The 27,427-nt window shown below is 37.9% G+C and overlaps 4 protein-coding genes across 7 annotated transcripts; 3 read left to right on the plus strand and 1 right to left on the minus strand.

The window, feature by feature from the left end:
• Positions 1-171: 171 nt before the first annotated feature.
• LOC121238504 (ranBP2-type zinc finger protein At1g67325-like) lies at positions 172-5,037 on the plus strand. Of its 2 annotated transcripts, none has more exons than XM_041135404.1 (7): positions 172-363; positions 549-597; positions 1,110-1,222; positions 2,394-2,586; positions 3,505-3,615; positions 3,917-4,029; positions 4,397-4,735. In XM_041135404.1, the coding sequence occupies exons 1-7, from the start codon at positions 349-351 to the stop codon at positions 4,409-4,411; spliced, it is 609 nt and encodes a 202-aa protein (XP_040991338.1). In that variant the 5' UTR covers positions 172-348; the 3' UTR covers positions 4,412-4,735. The 2 variants fall into 2 exon arrangements, with proteins under 2 accessions (XP_040991338.1, XP_040991337.1); XM_041135403.1 differs by lacking the exon at positions 4,397-4,735 and adding an exon at positions 4,759-5,037 and having other exon boundaries at positions 175-363.
• Positions 5,038-7,301: 2,264 nt separating this feature from the next.
• LOC121238506 (plasma membrane ATPase 1-like) lies at positions 7,302-14,887 on the plus strand. 2 transcript variants are annotated; one of them, XM_041135405.1, is made up of 21 exons: positions 7,302-7,355; positions 7,820-7,939; positions 8,050-8,151; positions 8,398-8,535; positions 8,691-8,825; positions 9,082-9,261; positions 9,393-9,599; positions 9,745-9,864; positions 10,040-10,159; positions 10,484-10,606; positions 10,697-10,801; positions 10,889-11,033; positions 11,601-11,765; positions 11,845-12,083; positions 12,187-12,219; positions 12,308-12,389; positions 12,474-12,634; positions 12,973-13,194; positions 13,969-14,151; positions 14,368-14,546; positions 14,718-14,887. In XM_041135405.1, exons 1-21 carry the CDS (start codon positions 7,302-7,304, stop codon positions 14,812-14,814), a joined length of 2,910 nt encoding a protein of 969 aa, XP_040991339.1. In that variant the 3' UTR covers positions 14,815-14,887. The 2 variants fall into 2 exon arrangements, with proteins under 2 accessions (XP_040991339.1, XP_040991340.1); XM_041135406.1 differs by having other exon boundaries at positions 13,024-13,194.
• A 690-nt stretch (positions 14,888-15,577) lies between these two features.
• On the plus strand, positions 15,578-18,181 carry LOC121238507 (pentatricopeptide repeat-containing protein At2g44880). 2 transcript variants are annotated; one of them, XR_005935134.1, is made up of 2 exons: positions 15,578-17,661; positions 17,889-18,181. XR_005935134.1 is itself a non-coding variant. In XM_041135407.1 (1 exon), exon 1 carries the CDS (start codon positions 15,723-15,725, stop codon positions 17,517-17,519), a length of 1,797 nt encoding a protein of 598 aa, XP_040991341.1. In that variant the 5' UTR covers positions 15,578-15,722; the 3' UTR covers positions 17,520-17,831. The 2 variants fall into 2 exon arrangements, 1 of the variants encoding a protein (XP_040991341.1); XM_041135407.1 differs by lacking the exon at positions 17,889-18,181 and having other exon boundaries at positions 15,578-17,831.
• A 1,287-nt stretch (positions 18,182-19,468) lies between these two features.
• On the minus strand, positions 19,469-27,348 carry LOC121238509. Its single transcript, XM_041135409.1, has 6 exons — positions 27,017-27,348; positions 25,353-25,751; positions 23,811-24,118; positions 23,657-23,713; positions 20,448-20,881; positions 19,469-19,942 (listed from the first exon to the last, which is right to left on the minus strand). The coding sequence occupies exons 2-6, from the start codon at positions 25,748-25,750 to the stop codon at positions 19,670-19,672; spliced, it is 1,470 nt and encodes a 489-aa protein (XP_040991343.1). The 5' UTR covers position 25,751; positions 27,017-27,348; the 3' UTR covers positions 19,469-19,669.
• Between the last annotated feature and the right edge of the window lie 79 nt (positions 27,349-27,427).

Raw genomic sequence — 27,427 nt, forward strand, 5'->3', positions numbered from 1 at the left:
TTTTAACAGTAAACTTCATTTTTTTTTACAAAAGATAATTTTGTGACGTTTACACTTCACAGCTATACGTGGTAGTATTCCAAATTTTAGTATGGATAATGTATGTCATGCTTCACCCTCACCCAACCCGACCCAACTCAAGTTGGAACCCTTATTCCCCACGGGGATCGGCATTAAACCCTAATCAACGCATGAGACCGGTTCCCCCTGCAGCCAAACAGAACTTTTACCGAGAAAGTCCCCCCTTTCCCCCCAAGAATAAAACAGCGGCGACTTCACAGTCACAGATTTAGCTCTCTCTCTCTCTCTCTAACACACACGCGCAAGTCAATTTGCCGAATTGCTTCAATGGCTTCTACGAAGGTGAGTAGTCTTCTTTAGGAGACTGGGTATATATACATGTATGTGCGTATATATGTTTCGATATATTCGGTTAAACCCCGTTTAAGTTCTTTTTTTTCTTCTCTCCTCAACATCTCTTTCGTACATGATGCCTTTGCCTTTTTATTTATATGTATTTTTTTCTTCACCGTGTTTCTATTGCATAGGTTGATAATAATCGGGGTCCGTTCGGATCGAAGAGGTCTCGTAATGACGGTAAGTTTAACCAATGGGGGTTCCGTTTTATTCCTTCTAGTGCAAATTTCAATTTTAAGGCATTTTCTGGTAGTGGGCGTGCTGGGATTCACTACCTTTTTGGAAACCCTCTTGCATGCTTTCCTTCTCAATCTTTCACTCTGGTGTAAATCATGTGTTTCGAAAATGACTGATGATGCCGAGGATGAAGAAAGTAGTTATACAATAGTTCGACTAGAGGTTTATTTTGATTTAGATGATGTGTACATCATGGTTTGACTGAAGATAATATACACTAGAGGTTTCCTTTAGTTACTTAACCTTAAGTTCTAGAATAATCAAAACTTAATTCACTTAGTATTATTATTTTTTTTTCCTTTTACTTCAGTAAACAAAGCCAGTTTATCGGTTATAGCTTCCTTTGAGGCTAACTGTGATTTTTATACAGCTATCCACAAACAGTTGTCTGTTGTTAATGTAATTTCTCTTTTCTAATTTTATAGATTGTAATTATCATACTTAATGTGTACCAGCTTCACGAAGTGAGGGAGACTGGACCTGTCCCAAGTGTGGAAACGTCAACTTTGGGTTTAGAGTTGTTTGCAATCGTGAAAAATGCAGTGCTCCTCGACCTCCTGTCACTCCAGTAAGCTGCTGGATTATATTTGTTTGTCACTTTAAAAAAAAAATTACTTTTGAAGCAGCAAATGTGAGGTAATGCTTTCTTGTGGCCGAGGAACCGAAGCACTCAAAGTGCAAGGATTTGGTAGTGTAGAAACTACAGGTTAAAGATTGGGCGTTTTTAGGTTTTACTAATGGTCCTTTAAGGCATTAGGGTTTGTGTTGTTGGTTATGCAAGCTATAGTAAAGACACCAAAGGGGCCAAAACATTCTTACATTGAGTAAACTGATATGAAAAATCCGTCATAATACTTTACTTTTGTTAGATGAATGTCAGAAAACCTGTTGTTCAGATAGAGTTTTCTGGTCTGCACATGAAAGAATGTTTCTTTTTTGTTCTTTTTCTTGGGTGCATGGAAAATATGTTGGTGCTAAAAAAGAAATCAACAATCATTTTTGCCAAGAAAAAGAACAAAGAAGAAGCAAAAATCATGTGACCTGTCAGTGATATCACCCTTTCAACTTGGGTATTTAAATTAATGGGTATTTAAGAGAATGCACAAACCGAACTATTGGCAGCAAGTTATGCTCACGCTTGGGGAGATTAAAGTTCATGGTTACACTAAAATAGGCTGAGCTTTTGATTATAGATGAATCCTTGCAAATATTTGATCTTTTAATAAAATAGAATGATAGACTTAATAGGAGTTCGTGTATTTTAACTTGCTATTTTCTTAAATAAAATGAAGTAGGATGGATCCGATAGGAGTTTGAGTGCTTTGAAAGTTACATGTATTCCTTTAGGTTTTTGACTTGCTGATTATCTTTGGCTATGATACTTCTGGTTTTGACTACTTTATTCTGGTGAAGTTTAAACCGAAGTTTTGGTTTGCTCAATTCATTGCAACGATGAACTATGTGAAGAACTTATACACAAATGTGCCATATTTTTGTATAGTTTGTATAGTGGATTTTAAATATGATGTCAAGAACTTATCCTTCACACCATTGCTATGGTTACCAGATATGAGGCCATTGGTGGCCCACTTTACCTGATAAAAGTGAATGTCATCATAATATATTTTTTATAAGTAATCTGGGATTTTTCTAATGAAAAATTTTTGCTTCTGAAATTTTTATGTCGTCTTACTTTTATTTTGATGTACATGTATAACATTTCATTTTTTTCCCTGCAGCCTGCTCCATTTAGCCCTTATAACACTCCATTTTATTTTGGAGGTGTTGGGGCTCCTCCTTTGCCCTATGGGTTGTCTGGTAGGTATGGATCCCCCATACCACATTCTGGGATGCGTTATGACTATGGTGTCCCTGCAAGTGCTCATGGACCATATGGTCCCATGCCTACATTTCCATCTGGAGCTTATGGAGGTACTTTTTCTCTTGTGATTTTCAAATCATTTAAAATAAATGGTTGATACAACATGTAGAAACATGAAAGTGGAGGAAAGTTTGAACTGTCAGTGGAAGCACAAAGAAATGGTTGGAAACATTTGGCATAGATGTACCGATAAAAAAAACATTCGGCATAGATGTAACTACTAGCAGATACAAGGGTTTACAGCATAAAATGCTATTAATTTGAAAAGAAAGAGGTGCATGAAGAATTGTTTTTATGTATAAATGATACTTCATAGTTCATACAACACCCCAGTTATACATTAGGAAAATGAAAGACTCGCATAGAATGGGTAAGTTATAAAAAGCAGTAATGGGTGCTGAGTCTCATGCTGGCTACTTACTGGTGGAATTTTACTTGATAAGCACGTCTAGGGAAGTTTCAAAATGACTAAGCCTTTTGGAATTATAGTGCAGATGTGACTAGCGCTTCTGCTGGGTCATTGCACTTCAAGATGGCATGTAATCATGAGGAAATATCAAAGTGCCAGCTCAATTATGCTGGTACAAATACACATCAAATGACTTTATGCAAGACTAGAAAGAAGTATATTTTGCCACAAATACTATTGACTTATCGGCTCATCCACCATCACCACCCCTTATGGTGTATATGGAGGTGAGCTAGAGGGGATGGGCCAGGTGTGGGATTTCTCATGCGAGCACTAGGGTGCAGTATTGTGTAAGTGATCTGGCTATTGCAATGACCTGGCCAAAATACTGGCAGCAGCATAATGCATTAGTCAAGCAGAATTTTGGTTTGGGGCTAGATGCAGGTGGAGCTCAAAAAAATGTTCTGTGCTCAATGACATCTTATGTAAGTTTGAGTCATGCATATTTAACGTTTTGTTTTGTCTGTGTACATAACTGGTCGTTATTTTGATGATTCAGGCATGGGCTATGGCTCAGGGCCTGCTGCCAATGGATATGGATTTGGCTTTCAGGGACCTCCATGGGCAGGAGTAATACCTGATAATCCTGCTTCTCGTAAACGGCGTGGAGGTATTTCCACCATTTTGTATTTTAATCTTTTGTGGGAAATTTTCTTATCCCGCTGTAATTCTAATATCATCAATCATGATTTCTATTTGAACATGTTTCATTATGGTTGATTGGAAATTTTATACAGTATTCTTGGATTCTATTAGTTCGTGTTAATGTTTTTGGTTTTGCAATAAATCATAGTGGGTGAGACGTCCAGTATCAAAGGGGTCTATATGATGCTAGATTGCATTTATTTTTTGAGTCAACCTAGTGCCACATGCAAATATAATTTGCATGCTGTATCTGTTTGTACATGCAGGGCCAGATGGTTTACATGAAGGGGATTGGATTTGTCCCAAATGTGAGAATGTTAACTTTGCCTTTAGAACCAATTGCAACATCAAGAAATGTGGGGCACCAAGACCTTCTCCTGTAAGTGGTTTCTCTATGGACTTGTTCATTGTTTGATATTCCGAAGGTCGACATTGAAATATACATCTTTGGATGAAAAAATTGTTTTCTAAAATTAGTTGAATAAGTATGTACATCACCAATACTCTAGTTCATAATTACAATGAGGATAGAATGACTCGTACATTCATCAAGCAGAGGCCCAATTGGTGTCGGATATTTTCACTTTTAAGGTTGGTTCATGTTTAATTTAAAGAAAGGAGGTAATAACTGTATATTGCCTTGATACGATCTATAAAAGTAGCTATGGACTTCATGATTATCATATAAATGGCAGGATGGTGTGTCAATAAAAATTTTAACTTGCTAACATTCTTCACCAATATAGAAGCATGCTGCTTAAAAGATGCCTGTTGAACCAATAAGGATGACTGCGTGAAGAGTCCTTGGAACCATATTTTGAACAACTGCGAGTCGGACTTTTATGTCCGTAGCCACACAGTTCATAACTTATCCTCGTAGCACTTGCCATTTTAAGAAGTTACATTGTGTCTTTGAAGGTAGCGGTTTTGCCGTAACAAGTGATTTCATTTACAGAAGTTATACTGTCTTTGAAGTCGATGATATTTTTCAGTTTTTATCATGCGGCTAAGTTGCACTGACATTGTAATGCACATGATGGTGTTCTCGTGATTAGTAACTCATCACCCTTTTTAAGTTTGTTTGAACTTGCTCACCACTCCTTTGCAGGGCCCAAACCAGTCAAACACCGGTGCCCCCGAAGGCAGCTGGACATGTGACAAATGTGGCAATCTAAACTATCCCTTTCGAACTGTTTGCAACCGAAAGGATTGTGGAAATGAGAAGCCAGACTCTGGCAACTAGATCACTTCCTTATTGTGCATGGGTAGCTTAAATCCACGGAGCCTCAATGTATTAAAAAAAAAAAAAAAAATAGTTCTTTTGCATTAGAGAGTGATAAAAGATTTAACATGTTCATAAAAGAGAAAAAAGAACAATATTCATATATATCATTTTCCAGAATTTCTATTTTCCTGCTTGTATCCCTTTTTTAATCAGTGCTTGGTAATCTGCACCATTGGTTTTTCAATCATTTGACTATAATTTATTAATTTGTTTAGGTAGTTGATCGATTGATGCTTTTGCATAAGGGATTGAGGTATCAAAATAATAACTCAATTTACTAGATATAAAATATTCTTATTCACAATATATTTTTATATACGTTACAACTTTTTATAATTTTTACTACATTATTTATAAAAGAAAAAAAATATGAAACTCAAATTAAAAAAAAAAAATATACATTTTAAGGAATGATACTATCATATTAATTTATTATAAAATGTGTTTCTAAAGAGTTGTATAATTGTTTTTGGTCTTAGGTATTGCCTCCATGTTCCTTGAAGGATTAAAATTTAAGATGATGAGGCCAAGGAGGCTGCTAGCATTGTGGATGGTTCCCAAAACGAGGTTTTATAATTGGTTATTGAAACCATAGAGAACCATTGCTGCATCTTCTAAGATAATAAAACACACGTGTCATAATAATAATAATAATATAAAGAATACTGAACTAGTATTGCATTGTTTACGTATGTAGTTTAGTGCAGAGTAGGATCTTTTGGCCCCACCCCCAATTACAGGCTTACAACTGCATTAATTCCCTCCCTCCATCGCATGCTTGCAAGCCTAGTAGTGATCATTGATCAAGGTACGATAACCAGCCAACAACAACAGAAGCCGACCCCTACCTCTATCCAAGAATCATGTTTTGCCTTAGAGATATCCAAATTTTATTATAAATATGTTGGGGTTTTCGAAACTTGCTAGTTTAGAGAAATCGACTATTGCCTGTCGACAGAAAACTCTTTTTTGTTTTGTTTTGTTTTGCTTAAAAAAATGAGGCATGCAGTCTTTCCCTTCCCACAATTTTAACCAGCTTACAATGCACGTTGATGCAGAAAGTCCATCTCATGATATATTTTTATTTTCAAATGAAACGACTTCTATAATGCAACACCCTCATTTCCGTGAAGGGTCCCTCTATAGAGACCGATGGCATGGTGTGCACCGATTGTAAATTCACTAGCTACTTGGCCTTGCTTGGCCATTGTTCAACCCAAAGCTTTCTTTGTAGCTCCTCCTCACGTTGAAATAAAATTAAATTTGGATAAAATATTCTTTGTATCCTCAAATTATTAAAATTTATGCATTTATATACTTATCTCTGAAACATTAAATAAATAAAAAATAGACAACATAAGAAATAAAATGTAGACAACGACGTACGTAGTTTTTAACGTGCGACAGTTCAAATATTATTCTATATTTTCAGAGAACCATTCTGTAATCCCTCCATAACTTAGATTTCACCAACAAAATTGACGGCAGAATTTATTATCCGCATCATGAAAATTGAAATGATAGAAATTGAAAAGTTTACGTTTAAAAATGATCAATATTGTCACTTTTTGTACATTAATTTATCTTCTCTAATCTTATTAATATTTTAATTATATAAATAAAAAAATCATTTAAAATATAATACATTAAATATTCATAAAACTCATTTAGAGGAAAAACAGAATTTTTCTCTAAAAATAATATATTTCGTCTAGTACTGATCTCTTATTAGCTGTTATATTTATAAAATATAAACCGTGTGCTGTACGGATGAAACGTTGCATGGGGTTGAAAAGAACATGGCGGCAAAGTTAAACTACCATTTGAAAAGACTTGCATATCTTTATTTGAGTGAGCTTCGGTTACTACATCTGAAGCAGACGCTGGCCGGCGATGTTCACAAGCCAATGGGGTTGTGATCTTCTAGCAGCTGGCATCATTACTAAGCAAACCATCCCACCTTTATCTCTAGCATTCTAGCTTTCGTCTTCTTCTGTCTTGATTCTCACTTTGCTACTTTGTCCAATTCGCACTGACGTTGATAGGCAGTGCAAGTACATCTACAAATACCATTACTTTCGTACTATTCTTTGAGTAATCTACCCAACTTGTTCAGCGGGCTTGGAAGGTTAATTGGATGTGTGGGAGAGATATTTGAAGGCTTCTTTTTTGTTGAGGAATTGGGATCGTTAAGATTCACTCAACAGGTGCAGATTTTCTATTTCATTTTCTGGATTTATGTTGCTAATAAGATTTCTGGGTTTGTGTTCCTATTGAACATGAGATTGGTGTATATTGAATATCGGATTAATAGCTAACGTCAAATCGTTCTATGTTCAAGGTCCGAAACTTACAGGAAATCCAACATGGTTGAGAAGTCACTTTCCCTTGATGCTGTTATCCAGGAAGCCGTTGATCTGGTTTGTGCTTAAATTCTCTATAGATCCTTTTTAATCATTTTACAGCATGCCCAACTTATCTTAGTGATGATTAATGAAAATGTCTGGATGCTTGATATATGCAGTGTGTGGATGTTTAATTGTTTATGGAGATAGATATATTCATTTGACTCTTGTTGGCTTCATAGTCAGATGTACAAGTTTAGTGACCCAAGTTGATGTTCTTGGTAGGATAAAGTTTGTTTCTACCGCAAACAGTCTTTCTTTTTTGGTGAAGTACTGTCAGATTGAAATATCCATGCAAAATCAACAGAACTCGGGTCTTTTATTGATTAAAGATGGCATCAGAGTCATAATTTAAATTTTCCAAACAGGAAGTAAATGAGATTTATGGATGTAAATGTAAATTAGAAACTTCCACCACCATATTATTTGTATGGGACAAAACAATTAATACATGCTAAATCGGAAGTTGCTTTATGAAGGAAAATATACCCCTTGAAGAAGTTTTTGAGCATCTTAAATGTACAAGGGATGGTTTGGCATCCGATTCACTTCAAGAACGACTGGATTTATTTGGATACAACAAACTTGAGGAGAAAAAGGTTAGGAAAGCAATATTGGGTTTTAATCTAATTTCCACTCAATTTTTATTTTTTTCATTATTTCTTGCTCTGTCTGCCTCATTGATTGGTTCTTCCATCCTGCTCACTAGGAAAACAAGCTACTGAAGTTTTTAGGCTTTATGTGGAATCCTTTGTCATGGGTCATGGAAGCTGCAGCTATCATGGCCATTGCCCTTGCACATGGAGGGCCGGTAAATCTAAATGACTCTTTAACTTTTCTTCTTTATTTACTCCTTTTTTTTCCTAGTACGGTAAGCTACATGTCACTGAACCTATGACCTGAAAAAAATTAATTAGCAAATATGACTAGACTTAATTTTTCTTGAAGATTCTTGGCTTCGGAATAAGTAATTTATAATGGTGAAATCATGGAGTCTTAAATTTGTTTCTTCAGTTTATTAGTTTGAGAAACTTTTGAAAAAACCTTATTTATGCAGGGTAACAAAACAGATTATCCTGATTTCATCGGCATCCTGGTCTTACTATTTATCAATTCTACAATCAGTTTCATAGAGGAAAACAATGCTGGCAATGCAGCAGCTGCTCTTATGGCACGGTTGGCCCCAAAAGCAAAGGTCCTTCTCTTTGCAGTTGATATCCTTAGTTCAAGACATTGACATTTCCATCTTGCCATCAGAAAATAGTTCTACCTCGTTACTGGTTTTCCATTATGTCTGACACATCTTATCTTGTTTCCATTTTGTTTTGACTTCTGATGATTCTTGATTAGGTACTGCGCGATGGAAAATGGAGTGAAGAAGATGCTTCAGTGCTGGTTCCTGGAGATATAATCAGTATCAAACTTGGTGACATTGTTCCTGCTGACGCACGCCTTCTTGAAGGAGATCCTTTGAAAATTGATCAGGTCAATATTTGCAACAAAAAAAAAAAAAAAAAAAAACAGATAAAAGAGCTTACTGGTACATATATAATAGGATATAAATGGTAAATATCATGCGCATGAAAAACCTCTTTTAGTATGCTGGTAAATCTTTAGTCCACAATCAGATGAAGTACTAAACATTGACACGATTTTGTCATCATGACAGTAGTACATTCCATATATTTTTTCTGTAGTAACATAACCTGCTGAATTTAACATATTTCTTTGTCACTTGCAGTCTGCACTTACTGGGGAATCTCTTCCAGTTACAAAGAATCCTGGTGATGGGGTTTACTCAGGTTCAACATGCAAGCAAGGTGAAATTGAAGCTGTTGTTATTGCAACTGGCGTTCACACTTTCTTTGGGAAGGCAGCTCACCTTGTGGAAAACACCACACATGTTGGCCATTTCCAGCAGGTCCATAAAGCCAATCCAAAACATCTGAATGTTTTAATCACTTTCTGAAGACATTTTCCAAATCATTAACATTGTCATGCATGGTCATGTCTCAACGTTATCTAATGGTTAAATTTAAATTATATTTTCAGGTTTTAACAGCAATCGGAAACTTCTGCATTTGTTCGATCGCTGTTGGGATGATTATTGAAATCATTAAGATATATGCGATTGACCACAGGAAGTACCGTATTGGAATCGATAACCTACTTGTCCTACTAATTGGAGGTATCCCAATCGCAATGCCAACTGTTCTTTCTGTTACAATGGCCATTGGTTCACATCGTTTGTCACAGCAGGTTTGTGAAGCCTCTACCACACTCTATATTGATTTGGAATTTTACAACAGTCATAAAGGACATAACCCTGATGGTGAATATGAAAGAGTTAAATGGGTTTCAATTCTGAATATTATTGAGCAATGGGCATCTATGTCTTGTACAGGGTGCCATAACAAAGAGAATGACAGCCATTGAGGAAATGGCTGGGATGGATGTGCTATGCAGTGACAAAACAGGCACACTGACACTTAACAAGCTTACAGTGGATAAAAATATGATTGAGGTTATACTCTTGGTCCCTCTTATCTTTCTCTAAGTCTGCATGGCATAGCAACTGGTAATGTAGGGAGCTTCCAACTAGAAACTAACATAATGAAAGTTGGATATTCACATTTTAATTGTGAAATGCTATTTGTGTTTGCTTTTAAGGAATTCTTACATCATTCATGTCATTACAGGTTTTTGCCAGAGGTGTTGACAAGGATATGGTTGTACTTATGGCTGCAAGGGCATCAAGGTTAGAGAATCAAGATGCCATTGATGCTGCAATTGTTTCAATGTTAGCGGACCCTAAGGAGGTATTGTATTGGATAAGTACTTATAAATTAAGGACTTTCTTTACGGATAATGTTTCTGTTTGTGGTGTTGCGTGTGTTCAACCCAAGGCCAAGGATAAAAGCTGCTTCTAGTCTCTCTTCCAATGTCATTACCTGCGTTTGGTTGTTTCCACTATTGTCTTCAAATGGCTCCGAAGTCTTGCATTGCTTTTGGTATATGTTGCAACATGTTGGACAAAATCATATGAATTATCAAATTGTCTTTTCACGATTGCTTACTTATTACCTTGAATTAAGCTGAATCTATTCTATAATTGTATCTATTTTTTTATTAAAAAAACTAAGGCCCGAGCTGGAATCGAAGAAGTACACTTCCTACCATTCAATCCAACTGACAAAAGGACTGCACTTACGTTCATCGATGGTGCTGGTAAAATGCAGAGAGTCAGCAAAGGTGCACCAGAGCAGGTAGAACATATAACTCTAGATTTTCAAATGAGCTCTTAACCTTAATGCGTATCCCCAAGCTCTGAACTCTTTTGCACACATGCCATGTAGATTCTCAATCTGGCCTATAATAAATCAGAAATTGCACGGAAGGTGCATACAATGATTGACAAGTTTGCAGAACGTGGACTACGTTCCCTTGGTGTTGCCCGTCAGGTTATCAGTCTCTCAAGGTCTCTTCATTTTCTTGTAAACACGTTCCTTTCCGTTAATTTATGAGAAATCTGGTTTCTTTTTCAATAGGAAGTACCTGCGGGTACCAAAGACAGTCCTGGTGGCCCCTGGGAGTTTGTTGGCCTTCTTCCTCTTTTTGACCCTCCTCGCCATGATAGTGCTGAAACAATTAGAAGAGCTTTGGACCTCGGTGTAAGCGTTAAAATGATCACAGGTATGTGCCGGTAACCTTCTTTAATTTTGACCTTTGGCATACGAAAAATTCATAACAATCCCACTTACAAATTGCAGGCAAAAAAAAAAAAAGTATTTCTTATCAGTCAACCTTCTTCATAGCATAACACAAGTGTCTCCGGTTATAGAATCTGTTGTTTCCCCTACGTAGGATGTGAAGATGTGGGTTTTGATATTAACATTAACGTGGAGACGATCCATATAATGGATAACGGAAAACAGAACGTGCAGCACCTAAATAGAAAATAAAACTGAAGAGATGGTACTGGCCCTCTCATAGCATTGGTGGTAGAGTCTTCTTTTGACAAAGGAAGATGGAGGTTTAGGGATCAAGGGCTAGCAGAGAGGGAGAGAGAACTGATCAAATTTGTGAAATTTTCAGAACTCTACACATGTGAAAATTGACTCAAATATGAAGTGCAATCAAAGAGATATTACGACGCATATATATGTATTTATGCGTAACACAATTAAGTATTGCTACGTAAAAACAATTAAACCTTTCGTCCATCTGCATGGTGAGGTCAACCTATTATAATTCCTGCAGGTGACCAGCTTGCAATTGCCAAGGAAACAGGAAGACGGCTTGGTATGGGCACAAACATGTATCCCTCTTCATCTCTGCTTGGTGATACCAAGGATGATGCAGTTACTGCTTTCTCTATAGATGAGCTCATTGAGAAAGCTGATGGTTTTGCTGGCGTCTTTCCAGGTTAGTCTGGTGGTTATGATTGAATGAGTCCTTTAAACTGATTTCCACGAACTTTCTAATCACACATTTTCTCCTTCAGAACATAAATATGAGATTGTGAAGAAATTACAAGCTAGAAAGCACATTTGTGGAATGACTGGTGATGGAGTAAATGATGCACCTGCCTTGAAGATAGCAGACATAGGAATTGCTGTGGCAGATTCCACAGATGCTGCCCGTAGTGCCTCAGATATTGTTCTAACTGAACCAGGGTTGAGTGTGATCATCAGTGCCGTGTTAACAAGCCGTGCAATCTTCCAAAGAATGAAAAACTACACGGTAATTTAAAGTTTTACTTCAAAAAATAAAAAAATAATCAAAGTCTTGGTATAAGCCTTACTTGTGTAACTAATTCCGAGACTCTTTATCCCCCTTCATCCAGATATATGCTGTGTCTATCACCATACGTATTGTGGTAAGGCTTTCCTTCTAATGTGTATGAAAATTTCTTGAGTGCATCCCACTGTTAGTTTGTCTCATTTGCAGCTGGTTTTGTATAACAGCTAGGTTTTATGTTGCTGAATATCATCTGGAAATTTGACTTCCCTCCTTTCATGGTTCTTGTCATCGCCATTCTTAATGATGGTCAGCTGAATTTTAACTTCTTCATCTTTCTGTCACATAATGTCCTTTATTACGCTTGTTATGTGACTGTTAGTCTGCTTCCAGGTACCATCATGACCATATCAAAAGACAGGGTCAAGCCTTCTCCAGTTCCCGACAGTTGGAAGCTCAGTGAAATTTTCGCAACTGGGATTTTTCTGGGTAGTTACCTGGCTCTAATGACTGTCGTATTCTTCAAGGCAGCTTTTAGAACCCACTTCTTTACGGTAAATTCCCTCCTTTGGTACATCATATTCACTTCATATCTTGCATAACTTTCTTGTTGGAACCCAAATAAAAATATTCTGAATTATATACACTGAGCCACTAGTTGAGGAGTGGAAAAAGCTGGCCCTATGAATTTGCATCTACTGCGACAGTTTTGGGAGTCGGGATTATTATGGCTTCTCTCTCAGAAGTTGTTCTAAGGTTAAGAACGGCATGATCTCATTGATCATACTAAAAAGTCTTATGGTGGGCAAAATCTATATCAGATTTTATATGTGGTCTTTCACATTCTCATTGCTTTTTTCTTATTTGTGCGCCAACAGAAGATTTTAGATAGGATTTTTTTGCATATAATTTCACGATCTATCTTATACCTTTCTTCTTGCAGAAAAATTTCCGTTTGAAGCACCTCGATACGCCTAAGACGATGGCATCTGCTTTGTATCTTCAAATCAGCATCATTAGCCAGGCATTAATATTTGTGACTCGCTCCAGGAGCTGGTCTTTCATGGAACGACCCGGACTTTTGCTTGTTACTGCCTTTGTTATTGCTCAACTGGTACAGAATTTTAACTTACAAAAAAAAACATGGTAGAGAATTTTAAGATTTTGTTTTTTTTCAAAATATATATAGTTGGTAGAAAGAAACATGCCCGTTCTGCTACATACAGAGAGGCGTGATATGGATTCTCTATAGGCCACAGGGTAAAGTCCATTTACCTTTTTTCAAGTGGAAAACATGCTTGAATCCCAACTCCGATGATACATTCTTTTATTAAGTTATACCTTATTTTCTGTGCATATAATATAATAATTCTGATTTCTTCTGAGACTATCTGAAGTTTTAACAATTCAAGGTGGGAAATGTTCCTCATTTATACTCTCAATATCAATCTTGATCTCTCCACCCAGTCTTCTCAACTTCTAATTTACAGTTCACATTTATGCATCCCCCATCATGCAATTTTAACGATTCAAGATATTGTTGGGATCATACTGAATTCAAGTGTGTCCACTTTTTTAGCTCTTGGACAATTGGAGCATGAAATGCTTGTGCTGCAGGCGACATAGGAGTATCCCCATCAAGTCCCAATAGTTAATAGAAGCCTTTCAATTACCTTCTTCTTTTCTTCTGTATTTAGACTATCATTTTTCAAAGCGGAATGGTGAAGTGGATCAATCTTCCATCCCAACGCACTAAAAATTTTCAATCACAGAGAGGGAGGGGGGGGCTCAAGCCCTGTGTACAGTGACACCTTTTTCACTGCCTTGCTTCATAAGTTTTATATTCCTTCGAAAATGTCAATCAGAATCTTAAGACTCATCTTTGCAGGTTGCTTCAGCAATATCTGCCACTGCAAATTGGGGTTTCGCAGGAATAGAAAGCATTGGCTGGGGTTGGACAGGTGCCATTTGGTTATACAGTATTGTGACTTATTTCTTGCTCGATCCCTTAAAATTTGCTGTCCGATATGCATTAAGTGGACGTGCGTGGGATCTGGTGGTAGACAGAAGAGTAAGTGAAACAGCAGTTTACCTATGATGACTCAATTATAGTGTAGAACTTTTCAAATATCATGAGTTTATCCAAAAATCATTCCTAAACTTCTTACTGGATGAAATTCTTCCTTAATTCCGTATCATTGATGATGTCTTAATATCCTGACTCTCTCGTGATTGCTAGTGCTTCAGAACAAATACTAATATGGCCACCTGCTTGTGTATTTAACAGACTGCATTTACCAGCAAAAAGGACTTTGGTAGGGAAGCTCGTGAGGCTGCATGGGCGGCCGAGCAGCGAACACTACATGGCCTCCAGTCTGCTGAGACCAAAAAGTTTTCTGAAAGGAGCACTTTTAGGGACATCAGTCTCATGGCAGAAGAAGCTAAAAGGCGTGCTGAGATTGCAAGGTTAGTCTTTTTATTGAAACTCACAAGACCCTGTCTCCACCATTTCATAAATAGTAAAGTCATGCATATACATCCAGTTAGCCCTGGTTGCCCTTTTTCTCTTGAAGGGAACCCCTTGGAATCATTTTCTTAATGAATTGGTTCAATTTCAATTCATTTTTCTTTTTGCAGGTTGAGGGAGCTTCACACTCTGAAAGGCAGGGTTGAGTCATTTGCCAAGCTGAGGGGTCTAGACATTGATGCCATGAACCAGCACTACACTCTCTAATTGGTTGCGGTGACATTGACAGAGACGAGTGAGTCCCCTCATTTCTGCAGTCCCGAGTTCAGTGTAAAGAAGCAGGCAGGGTGTTAATTAGCATTGATCGATGTTTGATTATGCTCTTTCTATTAGGAGAGGAAACATTTTATAAAGACTTGATCAAATAAGGCTGTGTTGTGTAAGCCAGATTTTCAACAATTATCCTTTATTCCATTGAAAAAAAAGGTCTATATTGTTATGGATGACATTGCCAACATCCTTGTTTTGCCATGAACCGATGAGCATCACATACCTGAGCATACGTTGTAATGTCGGACGTAATTTCATCAAAAAAAAAAAAAAAAAAGCTTTGTGGAAAGATTTATTGAGTGTCAAAGGGGGAGTTTGATGTTGCCTAACGCATATGATACATCAAATACATATAAAGACGACTTTCAATTTATATAAAATATATATTTATTAAAATTTGTGAGTTTTCTTATCCTATTGTAAATGATAAGTTCGCACACCAACTTATAAATAATGTAATTTTTTTAAAAAAATAAATAGATTTATAAGTACTTAAATTTATAATTTTGTATATCGACACAACAAACATCAAACTCATATCGAAGCTTGTCACATTAATTACTATAAAAATATTTATATTTATAAATTTTTTTTGTTGATTGTTCGATTCTGGGGCAAAAAAGAAGAAGAAAAATGATATGACAAAATTATTTTTTATTATTATTATTTTAAAAGAAATGACGTAGAAGCGCTTTTAGGCACTCGTTACAAATATCACTTCTCCTACCGGCCATTATATTCAATGGATCTTAGTGACAAAGCCCAACGTCAATGGTTTAAGCACCGATGGGGTGGCGAGGAAGATGGTTCAAACATGAAAATTTATAGCTAAACCAATACGGTTAATGCGAATGGTTGAGAAGCCATTCCTATGGAGCTCTATAGAGAGGAAATGCTTATACCTCCTCCAACAACGAAACACCATGGCTTCTATCCTCAAAATCCACGCTTTCATGCTCCGGAACGCCGTTGAAACCAACGTTAATCTCCTCACAACATTCGTCAAAACCTGCGCTTCGCTTCCTCTCTTTGCCACGGCAAACCCACTTGCTGGCGTCCACCACGCTCGTCGCGTGTTCGATCACCGGCCTGAGAGAGATGAAGCGTTCCTTTGTAACTCCATGATCAAAGCCCATGTGGATATGCGCCAATTCGTCGAGTCTTTCATTCTTTACAGGGATCTTAGGAGGGACACGGGTTTCACTCCCGATGGTTACACATTCCCAATTTTGGCCAAGTCTTGTGGCTTGAATGTGGCTATTTGGGAAGGCCTAGAGGTGCACGGTCACGTTTCTAAATTTGGATTTGGCTCGAGTCTGCACGTATCAACGGCGCTGGTTGATATGTATGCTAAGTGTGGGAAGATGGATTGTGCAAGAATGTTGTTCGAAGAGATGACGGAAAGAAGTTTAGTGTCATGGACAGCTCTTATTTGTGGGTATGTGAGGTCCGGGGATATAAGTAAGGCAAGGTTGCTTTTTGATCAGATGCCTGAGAAAGACGCGGCGTTGTTTAACGCAATGATTGATGGTCATGTCAAATTTGGAGAAATGGGCTTGGCTAAAAAACTGTTTGATGAGATGCCAGACAAGAATGTGGTGTCTTGGACCAGCATGATTTATGGGTACTGCCATAAGGGTGATGTTGAATCTGCTAGGTTGCTCTTTGATGCCATGCCGTACAAGAATCTATTTTCATGGAATGCAATGATTGGTGGATATTGCCAGAACAAACAACCTTATGAAGCATTGAGATTATTTCAGGAAATGCAATCAACCACATCATTCGAACCAGATGAAGTAACTGTCGTAAGCATTCTTCCTGCTATTGCTGATTTGGGTGCTCTCGATTTAGGTGGCTGGGTTCACCGGTTTATTCGGGAGAGGAGGCTTGATAGAGCAACTAATGTCTGCACTGCGCTTGTTGATATGTATGCAAAATGTGGCGAAATTACAAAAGCCAAAAGACTTTTTGACGAGATGCCTGGAAAAGAAACGGCTTCTTGGAATGCTTTAATATATGGGTTTGCAGTCAACGGCCGCGCAAGGGAAGCATTAGAGATATTCTTGGAGATGCGACGAGAAAGACATAAGCCAAATGAAATAACCATGCTTGGTGTTTTGTCTGCTTGTAACCATAGTGGTCTAGTGGAGGAGGGGAAGAAATGGTTTAAAGCAATGGAAGAATTTGCGCTTACCCCAAAGATTGAGCACTATGGCTGTATGATAGATCTTCTGGGGAGGGCTGGGTGCTTGGATGAAGCTGAGCAGTTGATTGAGAGTATGCCTCACAAGGTTAACGGGATAATCTTGAGTTCTTTTCTATTCGCATGTGGATGCTCTAACGATGTTATGAGAGCCGAGAGAATACTCAACAAAGCAGTCAAAGTGGAGCCACAAAATGATGGAAACTATGTAATGTTGAGAAATTTGTATGCCATAGATGAAAGGTGGAGAGATGTAGAAGAAATTAAGGGATTGATGAGAAAGAATGGAGCAAATAAAGAGGTGGGTTGTAGTGTTATTGAGATTGATGGTAGAGTCAGGGAGTTTGTGGCTGGGGATAGAGCGTACCCACATTTGAAGTCTCTACATTTTGTGTTGGAGCTGTTGCAGAAGCACATGAAGGGACAGATTATTTAAACTATAGAGGCGGCGTGAATTACTACTTCTGTGGCTTGGGCGAAGCCCAAAGCTGATACAAGTTCCATCGCATCAAATTTCATGATTGAGGTCGATGGTAGATTCAAGGAGGATAGAGTATACACATTTGGAGGTTCTACATGTATGATTGTTATCTATCGTCTTGCATTATATCTTTTTTTGTTTTGTTTCCGTATATCATTATATTCTTGTTCGATGAATATTGTCCAGCTGAGAATAAGCTCAACCTCAATCATATATTACAGTAGATATCCTAGATATAATAGCTGAGTATGCATCCTTGCACATTCATTTGATCCTCTCATTTTCTCCTAGCCCACGTGTATGTTACTAATTTACCATAAGCAGGCTTGCGTTTGAAAAATGGAATGAAGCAAAAGATCAGTTACAGAGGAGGAAAGTGCTCCTCGATCTCATGGAGGGTGTGTCAATCCCAGCAAAGGAGACAGATTCCAATGATGCTCACCGGAATAGCAACAACACTATCAGCAGCCAATGAGTCATGGCTGCAGAGAGAGCCGGAGAGAATTTGGCCCAGCTAAAAATCATGAAGACCACTCCCATTGTCTTCTTTGTAGGATCTCGTCTCTGTTAATTTCTGAAATAACAGCAAGCAATACCAACTCTAATTGAGTTCTCTTTGCACTTCCTAAATGCACAGGCCACAGCAGCTGAAATTGTTAAAAGACCGATCTTTTTTCTTTTTTTTTTTTTTTTGTGCACAGTAAAAATCAATGTTAAAAGGCTGAATCACCATCTAATAAGACGCACTGGATACCATCAGGTCAAGATGAAGATAATTATTCCGTTCTACCCCCTTTAGTCCTAGTGATCAAAGCTAAAAGCTAGAAGGAATCATGAGAGGAAGGACAACCAAAAAGGAGCAACAGAAGCCCAAGCGTACAAGCATGGAGAAGGGTCATCTTGACATCCCAAAAAGAGTTCTATTCATTTTTCACAACCCACACATGATGTGGAAAATAAGTTTTTTTTTTCTTCTCCTGAAATGTACGTATACGCACTGCAGACCATACCATACAGTTTTGTTCCGAGTCATTTTCCTGCCTTCCAATCATTAATGGTGGGAAGTTTTTATGAAATCTGCGACCAAAGTTAAAAAGGGCAAAAAAAAAAAGAAAAAGCTACAGCTAGCAGCCCTTATTCCATTCGCTACTTCTGGCGCCATTTGAATACATCCTCTTTGTTCAAACTTCTTCATCTTCCTCGTTTCCTCTTCTAGAATCGAAAAACAAAACCTTCCTGGTTGTACACCCGCTTCTCTGTCCTGTTCAAACATATTTTATTCATGGAAGAGAAGGAGAGCACAGTTTCTGGGCCACTTGGCAACTCAGACACCGACTCACCACCAGCTCCATTGAGCAACATGGCACCACCTCAGGTGATGGTGAACATGGTTGTAGACACGAGCCTTGGCATAACGACAGCCCCGAACACACTGCAACAACCTCAATTACAGCTACTAGCATGACAACAGGGAGCGCTAAGTTTCTTGGGAAAAAGAAGATTCACGCGGGGCAGCTTGATTCACAGAAAAGATGTATTGGTCATTGACGAGGGGAGCTTGATTCGCAGAGAAGAAGGGGAGGAGAGGAGATTCTGCCCTGGGGGGGGGGGGGGGGGGGGGGGGGGGGGGGGGGGGGGGGGGGGGGGGTTGGGGTTAGAAACCGGTTCACTTGTTAGTGAACCTGGTTTGCTACATCAGGTGTCGGGTGTGAAGAATAAACAGGGCTGATGCGAAGATTTTCCCTCCCAAAAATCATTTTGAGTGAACTTTGTTTTATGAGGCATCTAAACAGAGTGGCAAAGGGGATATGGAAGCATCGGGCTAGTCCTTTAGATATCCCAAACTGGTCTTAATATATCCACCAAAACGTGAAAAAACACAAACTTGGCAAAATAATTACAAGTTCAAATCCAAACAGATTAACAGTGCTTCCATTATATTCGAAATCAATGCTACAAGAGAGAGGTAGAATATATACAGTAAAATAGGCGGCATATACAAATTCTGAAGAGCAACGGAAGCTGTTGACATCCTTTCTGAATATCTTGGTTTTCCATCCTTGGAACAAATAAGAAAAAAAATTATATCGGCTTGTAAAATCCAGCTAACCTGAAGATCTCCTGCTCCACCTCTTTGAGCCAGCTTTTCTCCGCCCACGTCTTCTTGTGTGCCGAGGAAAACTTGACTTGGAAGGGGAACATGATTTTACATTAGATTGAACCTTGGGCATCGCTGTCTCTGTGGGCAGGTCTTGAGGAATAGTTTTCTGCTCTTCCAGCGGTACCTGAGGCTTCTCTATGAACCAACCTCCGACTTCACCAAAATCATCCGACTCTTCCTTGGCAGCCTGATTATGTATTAGAATTCCTTCCTCAGTCTACAGGCATGAAGAACAAATTAGTTGCGACATATGATAAAATGTCCAAGCAACTTTGGTGGTTTAACCAATATACAATTAACAGTCACAAATAACGGTTCATTCGGGATCTGTAACCACCAAATGAACAGAGGTGCACCGACAGGATACCATGTCCACGTATATGCATGGATGAGTTACATTACAGGAAAACTCCAAAGACGAGAAACACCAGCAGCTAATTCACCGAAAATGCGACAACTTGAATAGCTTTCATGTACAGCAAAAAGTCAACTTGTTCTATTTCACTGAGTGGCTGATAAAATGGGACAACTTTGAATAGTTTTATGTCACAGATTATAACAAGTGAGCTAATAACCAAAACCTCTTCTCATCCTCAGTTTACTACCCATGGGCTACCAATGACAGGCAGAAAAGAAGGCTTATATGAACATAGTTACAACAATATTCTACAAACAAAAATTAAGCAGAGACCTGTAAATCATGCCACAGAAGAAACACTTACATTTTCATATAAACCCCTCACCTGAGACTGGTCGATGCTTTCAATTATATTCGAAAGAGGGTTCCCATCCCCAAGACTGAAAACTGCACTTTCAGACATAGGTATATCTCCCATGCTACCCTCAGATATATGCCGAGAAGTAAATGGAGATTTAGCAGATAATCTATGTCCATTATCAGGAGGAGAGGCAGGACTTTGATCAGAACTGATCAGTGCATCAGATGGTACAGGCAAGCTCAACTTATTTATGGAGCAGAACTTTCCAGGATTTTCACTGATCACCTTGTCAATTTGGGTCTTCAGCTTGCGAACTTGAGAATGTGCCACTTCAATCTTCCAGAGAATCTGTTCCAAGGAATTATCACCATTTCCAAATTCAAGAGATGACCATCCATCATTTATCCCAAACTCATTACCGCCATTAGTAATCTTATCTGCAGAAATCAGCATGAGAAAATTAGTGCCGATAATTATCGCTAGAGAGAAAGGCTAAACAAAACATTTTCTACAGGACTAGCAGGAAATCAACATGCTCTTTCAAGATCTAAGATCCTGCTGGAAGACATTAAGATGCACTGGACCCAGTCAAATCACCATGTTTAGATAAAATTTCTTCCGGTGCCTCAAAAAGTAAAAATACAAGGAGATATAATCAGGAGAACCATAATCAAGTCCAGCAGAGCCTAATATTGAAGGTCAAGATTAGTTGTCAGATTTGATTCAAGAATGTGCCAAGATCGAACACATCACCAAGCTAGATTAGCCTTTTATGTTGGTTCATTTAATTTGTTAATAAGCCCAAGCTTGTTCACGAGCTTCATAATTAACTTATTCTTCCTCATATAAAGCGAATATTAATCAGTGAGATTTTATACATTTTGTGAACCAAAGTTACTTATTATTTAATTAATGATCATTAAAAGCATATTGTTCAAGTTAATTAGATAAACTATTTTTTTTATGGACTCATAAATATAAATTCACCAATCATATACGTATAACAACTAATGTAATCTTTATCATAAAAAGAAAATTAATATTATATAATAACCTTGTCTGGAAATTTAGAAAATCTAGCCATTAGTCTATATGAGTATATTAAACGATATATATATATATACATTCATACAAAGAAACATACACAATTTTTTTTTATGAGTAAAATTAAGAATCGAAGAAACATACACATATTTATATCAAAACTCATGCTCACAAGAATTTTAGCTATATTTCCTAAAGGAAAATGATTCTAGCAAGTCTAGGACATTCAAGCCCCACCCAAGCCTTTTGACAAAAAAAGGGGGGACCCAGTGGGTCCCACTTTTTTCCCAAAGGGCCTGCGTAAGGCTTGCACACCATGGGATCATATTTTTAAATAAGTATTTTATTGATAATAGGCGAAGCCAAGTACACAGGACATATACAAGAGCCATACCTAGGCATGACTGTCTAAAGATACAAGAAAATCATGTACGTTCATGCCATTAAAATCTATTACAGTCAACCAATAGAATAAAGTGCGCAGAAAAAAAGTTATAAGCTCATCCATTGTCCGTTCACGATCCTCAAAGCTCTAACCGTTCCTCTCCATCCATATGCACCACCATAGACAGTATCATCTTCCACATAACTGCAATTTGAGAATTACCCCGGATTCCTTGCCAACTGGCCAAAAATTCAATAACCCTTCTTGGCATTACCCAAATGAGTCCCACTCTAGTGAATATATCGTTCCATAAACTCATGGCTACATCACAATGCAATAATAGATGATCCATAGACTCACCACACACATGTAGCACCAATCCAATACAATGAAGCCGCGTTTCCTTAGATTATCTAAAGGTGAGACTCTTCCCTAACGAAACTGTCCATACAAAAATAGAAGCTTTTAGGGGGACCTTAGTCTTCCATATGTTCTTCCATGGGAATGTTCTTGTAGAGTGTGTCATAAGAGATTTATAGTACGACTGTACAATGTATCTCCCCTTCTTGGATGTTGACCATATCATCTTATCCGCTCCTCCAGACATACTACAAGTGTGTACAAGATTGAAGAAATCTGTAGATGTGTCAATTTTCCAATCTTAGGCAGCTCTAAGGAAAATGATGTTCCATTGGGGTGAACCACTAGAGAGATCCATAAGCTCTGCTATGGAGGCCGCCTTTCTTTGTGCAATGTTGTATAGTATTGGGTAGGCTTCTTTGAGGATTCAATCTCCACACCATAAGTCATTCCAGAATTTTAATTCTAGACCCATTCCCAACTACAAAACGTGTTGATCGATGGAGATTGGTACAGCCACTTCTTATGTGTTTCCAAAGCCCCACCCCATGTGGTCCATTCACCTCATTCAAGCACCATCTTCCCCACAATCCACCATATTTTAAATCTATGATCACCCTCCGCAAAGCTCCCCATTCTTCCTGATATCTCCATAACCATTTACCCAATAAAGCCTTGTTGAAAACCAACAAATTCCGAATTCCCAACCTGCCTTCGCATATAGGGGTACAAACCATAGCCCAATTCACCAAATGAAACTTGAATTCTTCGTCTATTCCCCTCCATAGGAAATCTCTTTGCAATTTCTCTAACCAATGAACCACCTTGCATGGTATTAGAAATAAGAGCAAGTGCTGTCCGTGGGATCGTATTTAGCACTACTCAATAATAGTTATTTCCTATGGAAGGTGAGAGCTTGTGCCGTCCATGGGAACGTATTTAGCGCTACTCAATAATAGATATGAAGTTGTAACAAGCTTATTCACACAGGACGGAGCTCCTTTAATAAACAATTCAAAATGTTAAAGCGCCGTTCTTTTACCTAAGTGAACTGAATGAAGTCGATTTTCTATAAAATGAGCTAAATATTTTCATGGATGGCACAGTTCATTTACAGCCATAATCAAAGATATATCTTTCATTATTTTGTTGATCACACACACACCCGCACACACAATTCTATAGTTGCAAAATGCCACATAAAAAGGCCATCTCTTCTTGTCTCATTAATGTTTTGACCATCAAACAACATATACTAAACACAAGCAAATGCATTTTTTTTTTTTTTTGTCAATGACTAGCAAAGTTGCAAGCAAATGGACATTGATGCAACATTCTTTTTTTGATAAGGGACATTGATGCAACATTCTATTCTTATTTCACAGCCTAACTAGTCTATTAAATTGACTTTAGTACTTCTTACCTAGATTACCACAATACCCTTCTATAGGAGCACCATCAGCAATAGACCTCTTATTTTCTGTGGAAGAAAAAAGAGAGTTTAAAAAACAAAACATGAATTATACTTATATGAGGCAAAATTTTGCAGCAAACATCAAAATTTGTAAACACCATACCATAGTAGGAGAACAGGTTATGTTGTGACATATATGACATTACATCAACCGTCTCTTCAAGTCTCTTTCTTTTCTTTCTCATCATGACCTTATTTCTAAGTTGTCTGGAAAAGGGAAGAGACTTTGCGTCAAAACCTTCTAAGGTGAAGTTTTCAAATTCAAACTGCTTTCTTTGATCATATACTGCAAGTTCTCTATCGTACTTTAGTGCCTGGTACTGGAGCTCCTTAATTTGAAGTTCTATCCATTTACAGCGCCACATAAGAGGACGTATAAACTTCCTCCAATGAACTGTTAACTTTTTCTTCCTGGATGATTAGAAGCACAAATAAACCATGTGAATCTGAGAGAGTTTTTCAGTTAATAGAGGCAACAATATGTTCTCATGCATGGTAAGATAAATAATAAGAAGAAAGAATAGGTATCTCGTTCCCACTTGCTTTACGTGAGCAGATAAAAAGCAAGTACATTGTATCAGTCTAATTTGGCTGAGAAGGTTTTTGTGTTACTGTGGTCTGCAAACACTATTTTGGTTTGCGGCAGATTTAGTATATGCTATTGCAGTGGATGTAAGTGGCCAAGGGCAGGAGAAATGGGATTGAGAAGAATAGAATAAAGAGATCTCACTTTAAGGGATTTTGAGAAAAGGTATGCCGACTCCTGAGATTTGACTATATCAACAGTTTAAATAACAACAGAAATCACAGGAGATTTAAAAAATAGAAGATTCACATAAAAGATTAAACAGGTACTTGTCCAAACACGCCAAGAAACCTTGCCCTTAATGTCATCCATTCACTCGATTAAGTTTTCCTTTCCCCTCCCCAAGAGAGAAGACAAATTAAAAAGAAAAAGAAAAAAAGATTGTAATGACTACAGTTAAATAACATCATTCTCTTCTCAGAACGCATGAGAATTTGCTATAAATCTAAGACCAGCCAGAAAGACTCTGGCTCAAGGCCTGAAGTTGAAGACATCAAAGCAAACAGGCCCAACAAGTTATAAAATGATATGGGTAGGCACGGAAGAAAAACACCATTTCACAAACCTTTTAGTTTTAGCACAACATTATCAATTTCCTACCGACATTTAAAAAGGGTTAATTACAATTCTCACCCATAAACTACCACATCTATCACTTTGCACCCTACAGTACAAAAACTTTCATTTTGCACCCCAAACTATATATTTTTTTCCATTTACACCATGAATATGATTTGGCCATTGAGATGAACAAAAAAATTGGTCATATGGCACGATCTTAACAGTTAGGTTTGAATGGAGGGTGCAAAGGGAAATATATTGTAGCTTAGTGTGCTAATTGTAACCTTTTCGGTTTATAATGCTAAATGAGAAATGGATGGTAGTTGTGGGTGAAAAGTGTGATTTCACCTCTAAAAAAACATAAAATGGAAAAAGGAGACAACATCTCTCTAAACTTTACATGAATACCATGATCTTAGGCTCATGAACTCTATAACTGCTACTCAATAGATAAGAAATAAGCAATACATATAATATATAATTCAAACCAGCGAGTACCTTATTCTAAAGGCATCAAAGCATCCATCATATACTGATGCATTACTTGCACACAATTGCGACTCATCATCAGTCAAGATCAAGCCACTCTCTGACCCAGATTCTGTATCACCAAAAGAACTTGAATGCTCAGTCACATCTTGGCATTCACCTTCAACCGGTACAGCATCATTTGTATCAATAATGTCGGTTATATTAAGCTCCATATTCTTGATTCCATCCTGTTCACCAGCTCGCTCAACTAACAACTCTTCCACGCCAAAGGTGTTGTCCTCACAATTACTTGCACATTGCAGAAGTTTATCTTCTGAGCCTTCAGGAGAGATTATATTGTCCTTACTAACCGAAATTTCCATAGCAGCTTTCGACTTTCCTTGGAGATCTAAATCAGGGCCCATACTGCAACATGATACAAACTCAACTCATTATTTTGGCAGTCTAGATCTTACAATATACCAGCAGCACAATAAAAAACAATTAAGTCAAAACTGAATTTACATGAATTCCAGATTAACTCAAAATGACCTATTAGAAGGCTGCAAAGGAGGGATTTTATGTAAGGCCACAATGTTGAAAATCATTTCACTCGGATTTTTTCACGCCGTACCCGGGGTGAACCCTTTTAACTTGAAATCCACAAAATATAAAACTTAGATACAATAATCCTCCAAAATCAAATACCTCAAAAATCCTTCAAAAGAAAGTAAACTCGACAATACTACATGTTCTCTAAAATCTCACCTATTCACTTATGCCATCTGGCACTTATCACACCTTTCTCTTATAATCTTGTCATGCGCCATCTATTCCAATTGTCACAACCATCAAAGTCATCGGAAAAAAAAAATGGTGGAGATAAATGGGTGAGTCCACCGACTTAGTAAGCAACGAATCTGTACTAATTAGGGGTGCTACCGGAAAGGGCAGCCTTAATCACGGGAAAAGGAAGGAACTCGAGGAAATCAAGTGAGAAATATATATATATATATATATATATAGAGAGAGAGAGAGAGAGAGGCTTACCGGTTCGGTGGAGCACGGTAGCGTGCAACCTGTGCGTGTAACGAGCGGCAGCAGTGGAGAGATGTGAGAGATGAGAGAGAGACGTCGGAGGGGGTGTGCGGCACAGAGGTATCGTGAGAGAGCCGTTTGTTGATATTTGGGCTTGGACCTAGGCTTCGGGCTGGGTCATGAAAGATTTACTATTTTCCCATAAGAGAGAACTTTCATTCAAGAATCGAGAACTCGCCATAGAATTCCCAAAAACTTTATGAAATAGCAGCGAAAAGATTGAATTAAGAATGAAGACAACAAATATTGTATTCCAGAAAAAACATCAAAATATATCCCGGAAAAAAATCTCTTGAATCCAATCAGAGTTGCACTTTTTCCAATGTTTAGAAAAAATTATAACGTATTTCAATAAACTGAAAAAATAAACATAAATCATCAAAAGAAATTGATCACTCGTGAAAACAACCTTCACCAATTATTGCCGCTTCATACTGAAGAATAACTTCTCAGAAAATAATCTACACTAACCAGTGAAAGTTATACCCACAAGACATACTGACTTCTCGAGTTCTAAAACCCGAAACAATCCAGTGATAGCCTGAAAAACCCTAAAACCGTAGATAGAGGGGGGGGGGGGGCAGAGAGAATACCTGGGCTTGCGTAGTAGGTCGGTGAGATAGATGGGGAGTAGGGCACCACGGGAGAAAGTCGGCACGGTGCCGGTGACTGACGGAGCCAAACTTGACAGAAATTTTGGAATTTTATGTTCGGCTTGAAGGAAAAGAAAACATGGGTGTGTACGGACAAGTGAAAATTGGTTGCCTGACTCGTGGAAGAAGTAGGCACGTGGGGTCCAGTGGTTTTGCAACTTTTGCTGTGTTGGCTCCCAGAATTGGGCGTGTTGGGCTACAACATTGGCTTTACTCTCGCGACGGAACAAGCATATGCCTAAGCGAGAATAATGGGATCCAGGACTATAAAATGAGGGGGAAAAAAGTCCAAATTAAGAAACATAAAGAAATCAGAATTTGGTTTGATAAAGATAGGTTGTCACAAAGCTT

This window comes from Juglans microcarpa x Juglans regia, chromosome 7D, assembly GCF_004785595.1.
Source record: "Juglans microcarpa x Juglans regia isolate MS1-56 chromosome 7D, Jm3101_v1.0, whole genome shotgun sequence".
In the NCBI taxonomy this organism is placed as follows: domain Eukaryota; kingdom Viridiplantae; phylum Streptophyta; class Magnoliopsida; order Fagales; family Juglandaceae; genus Juglans; species Juglans microcarpa x Juglans regia.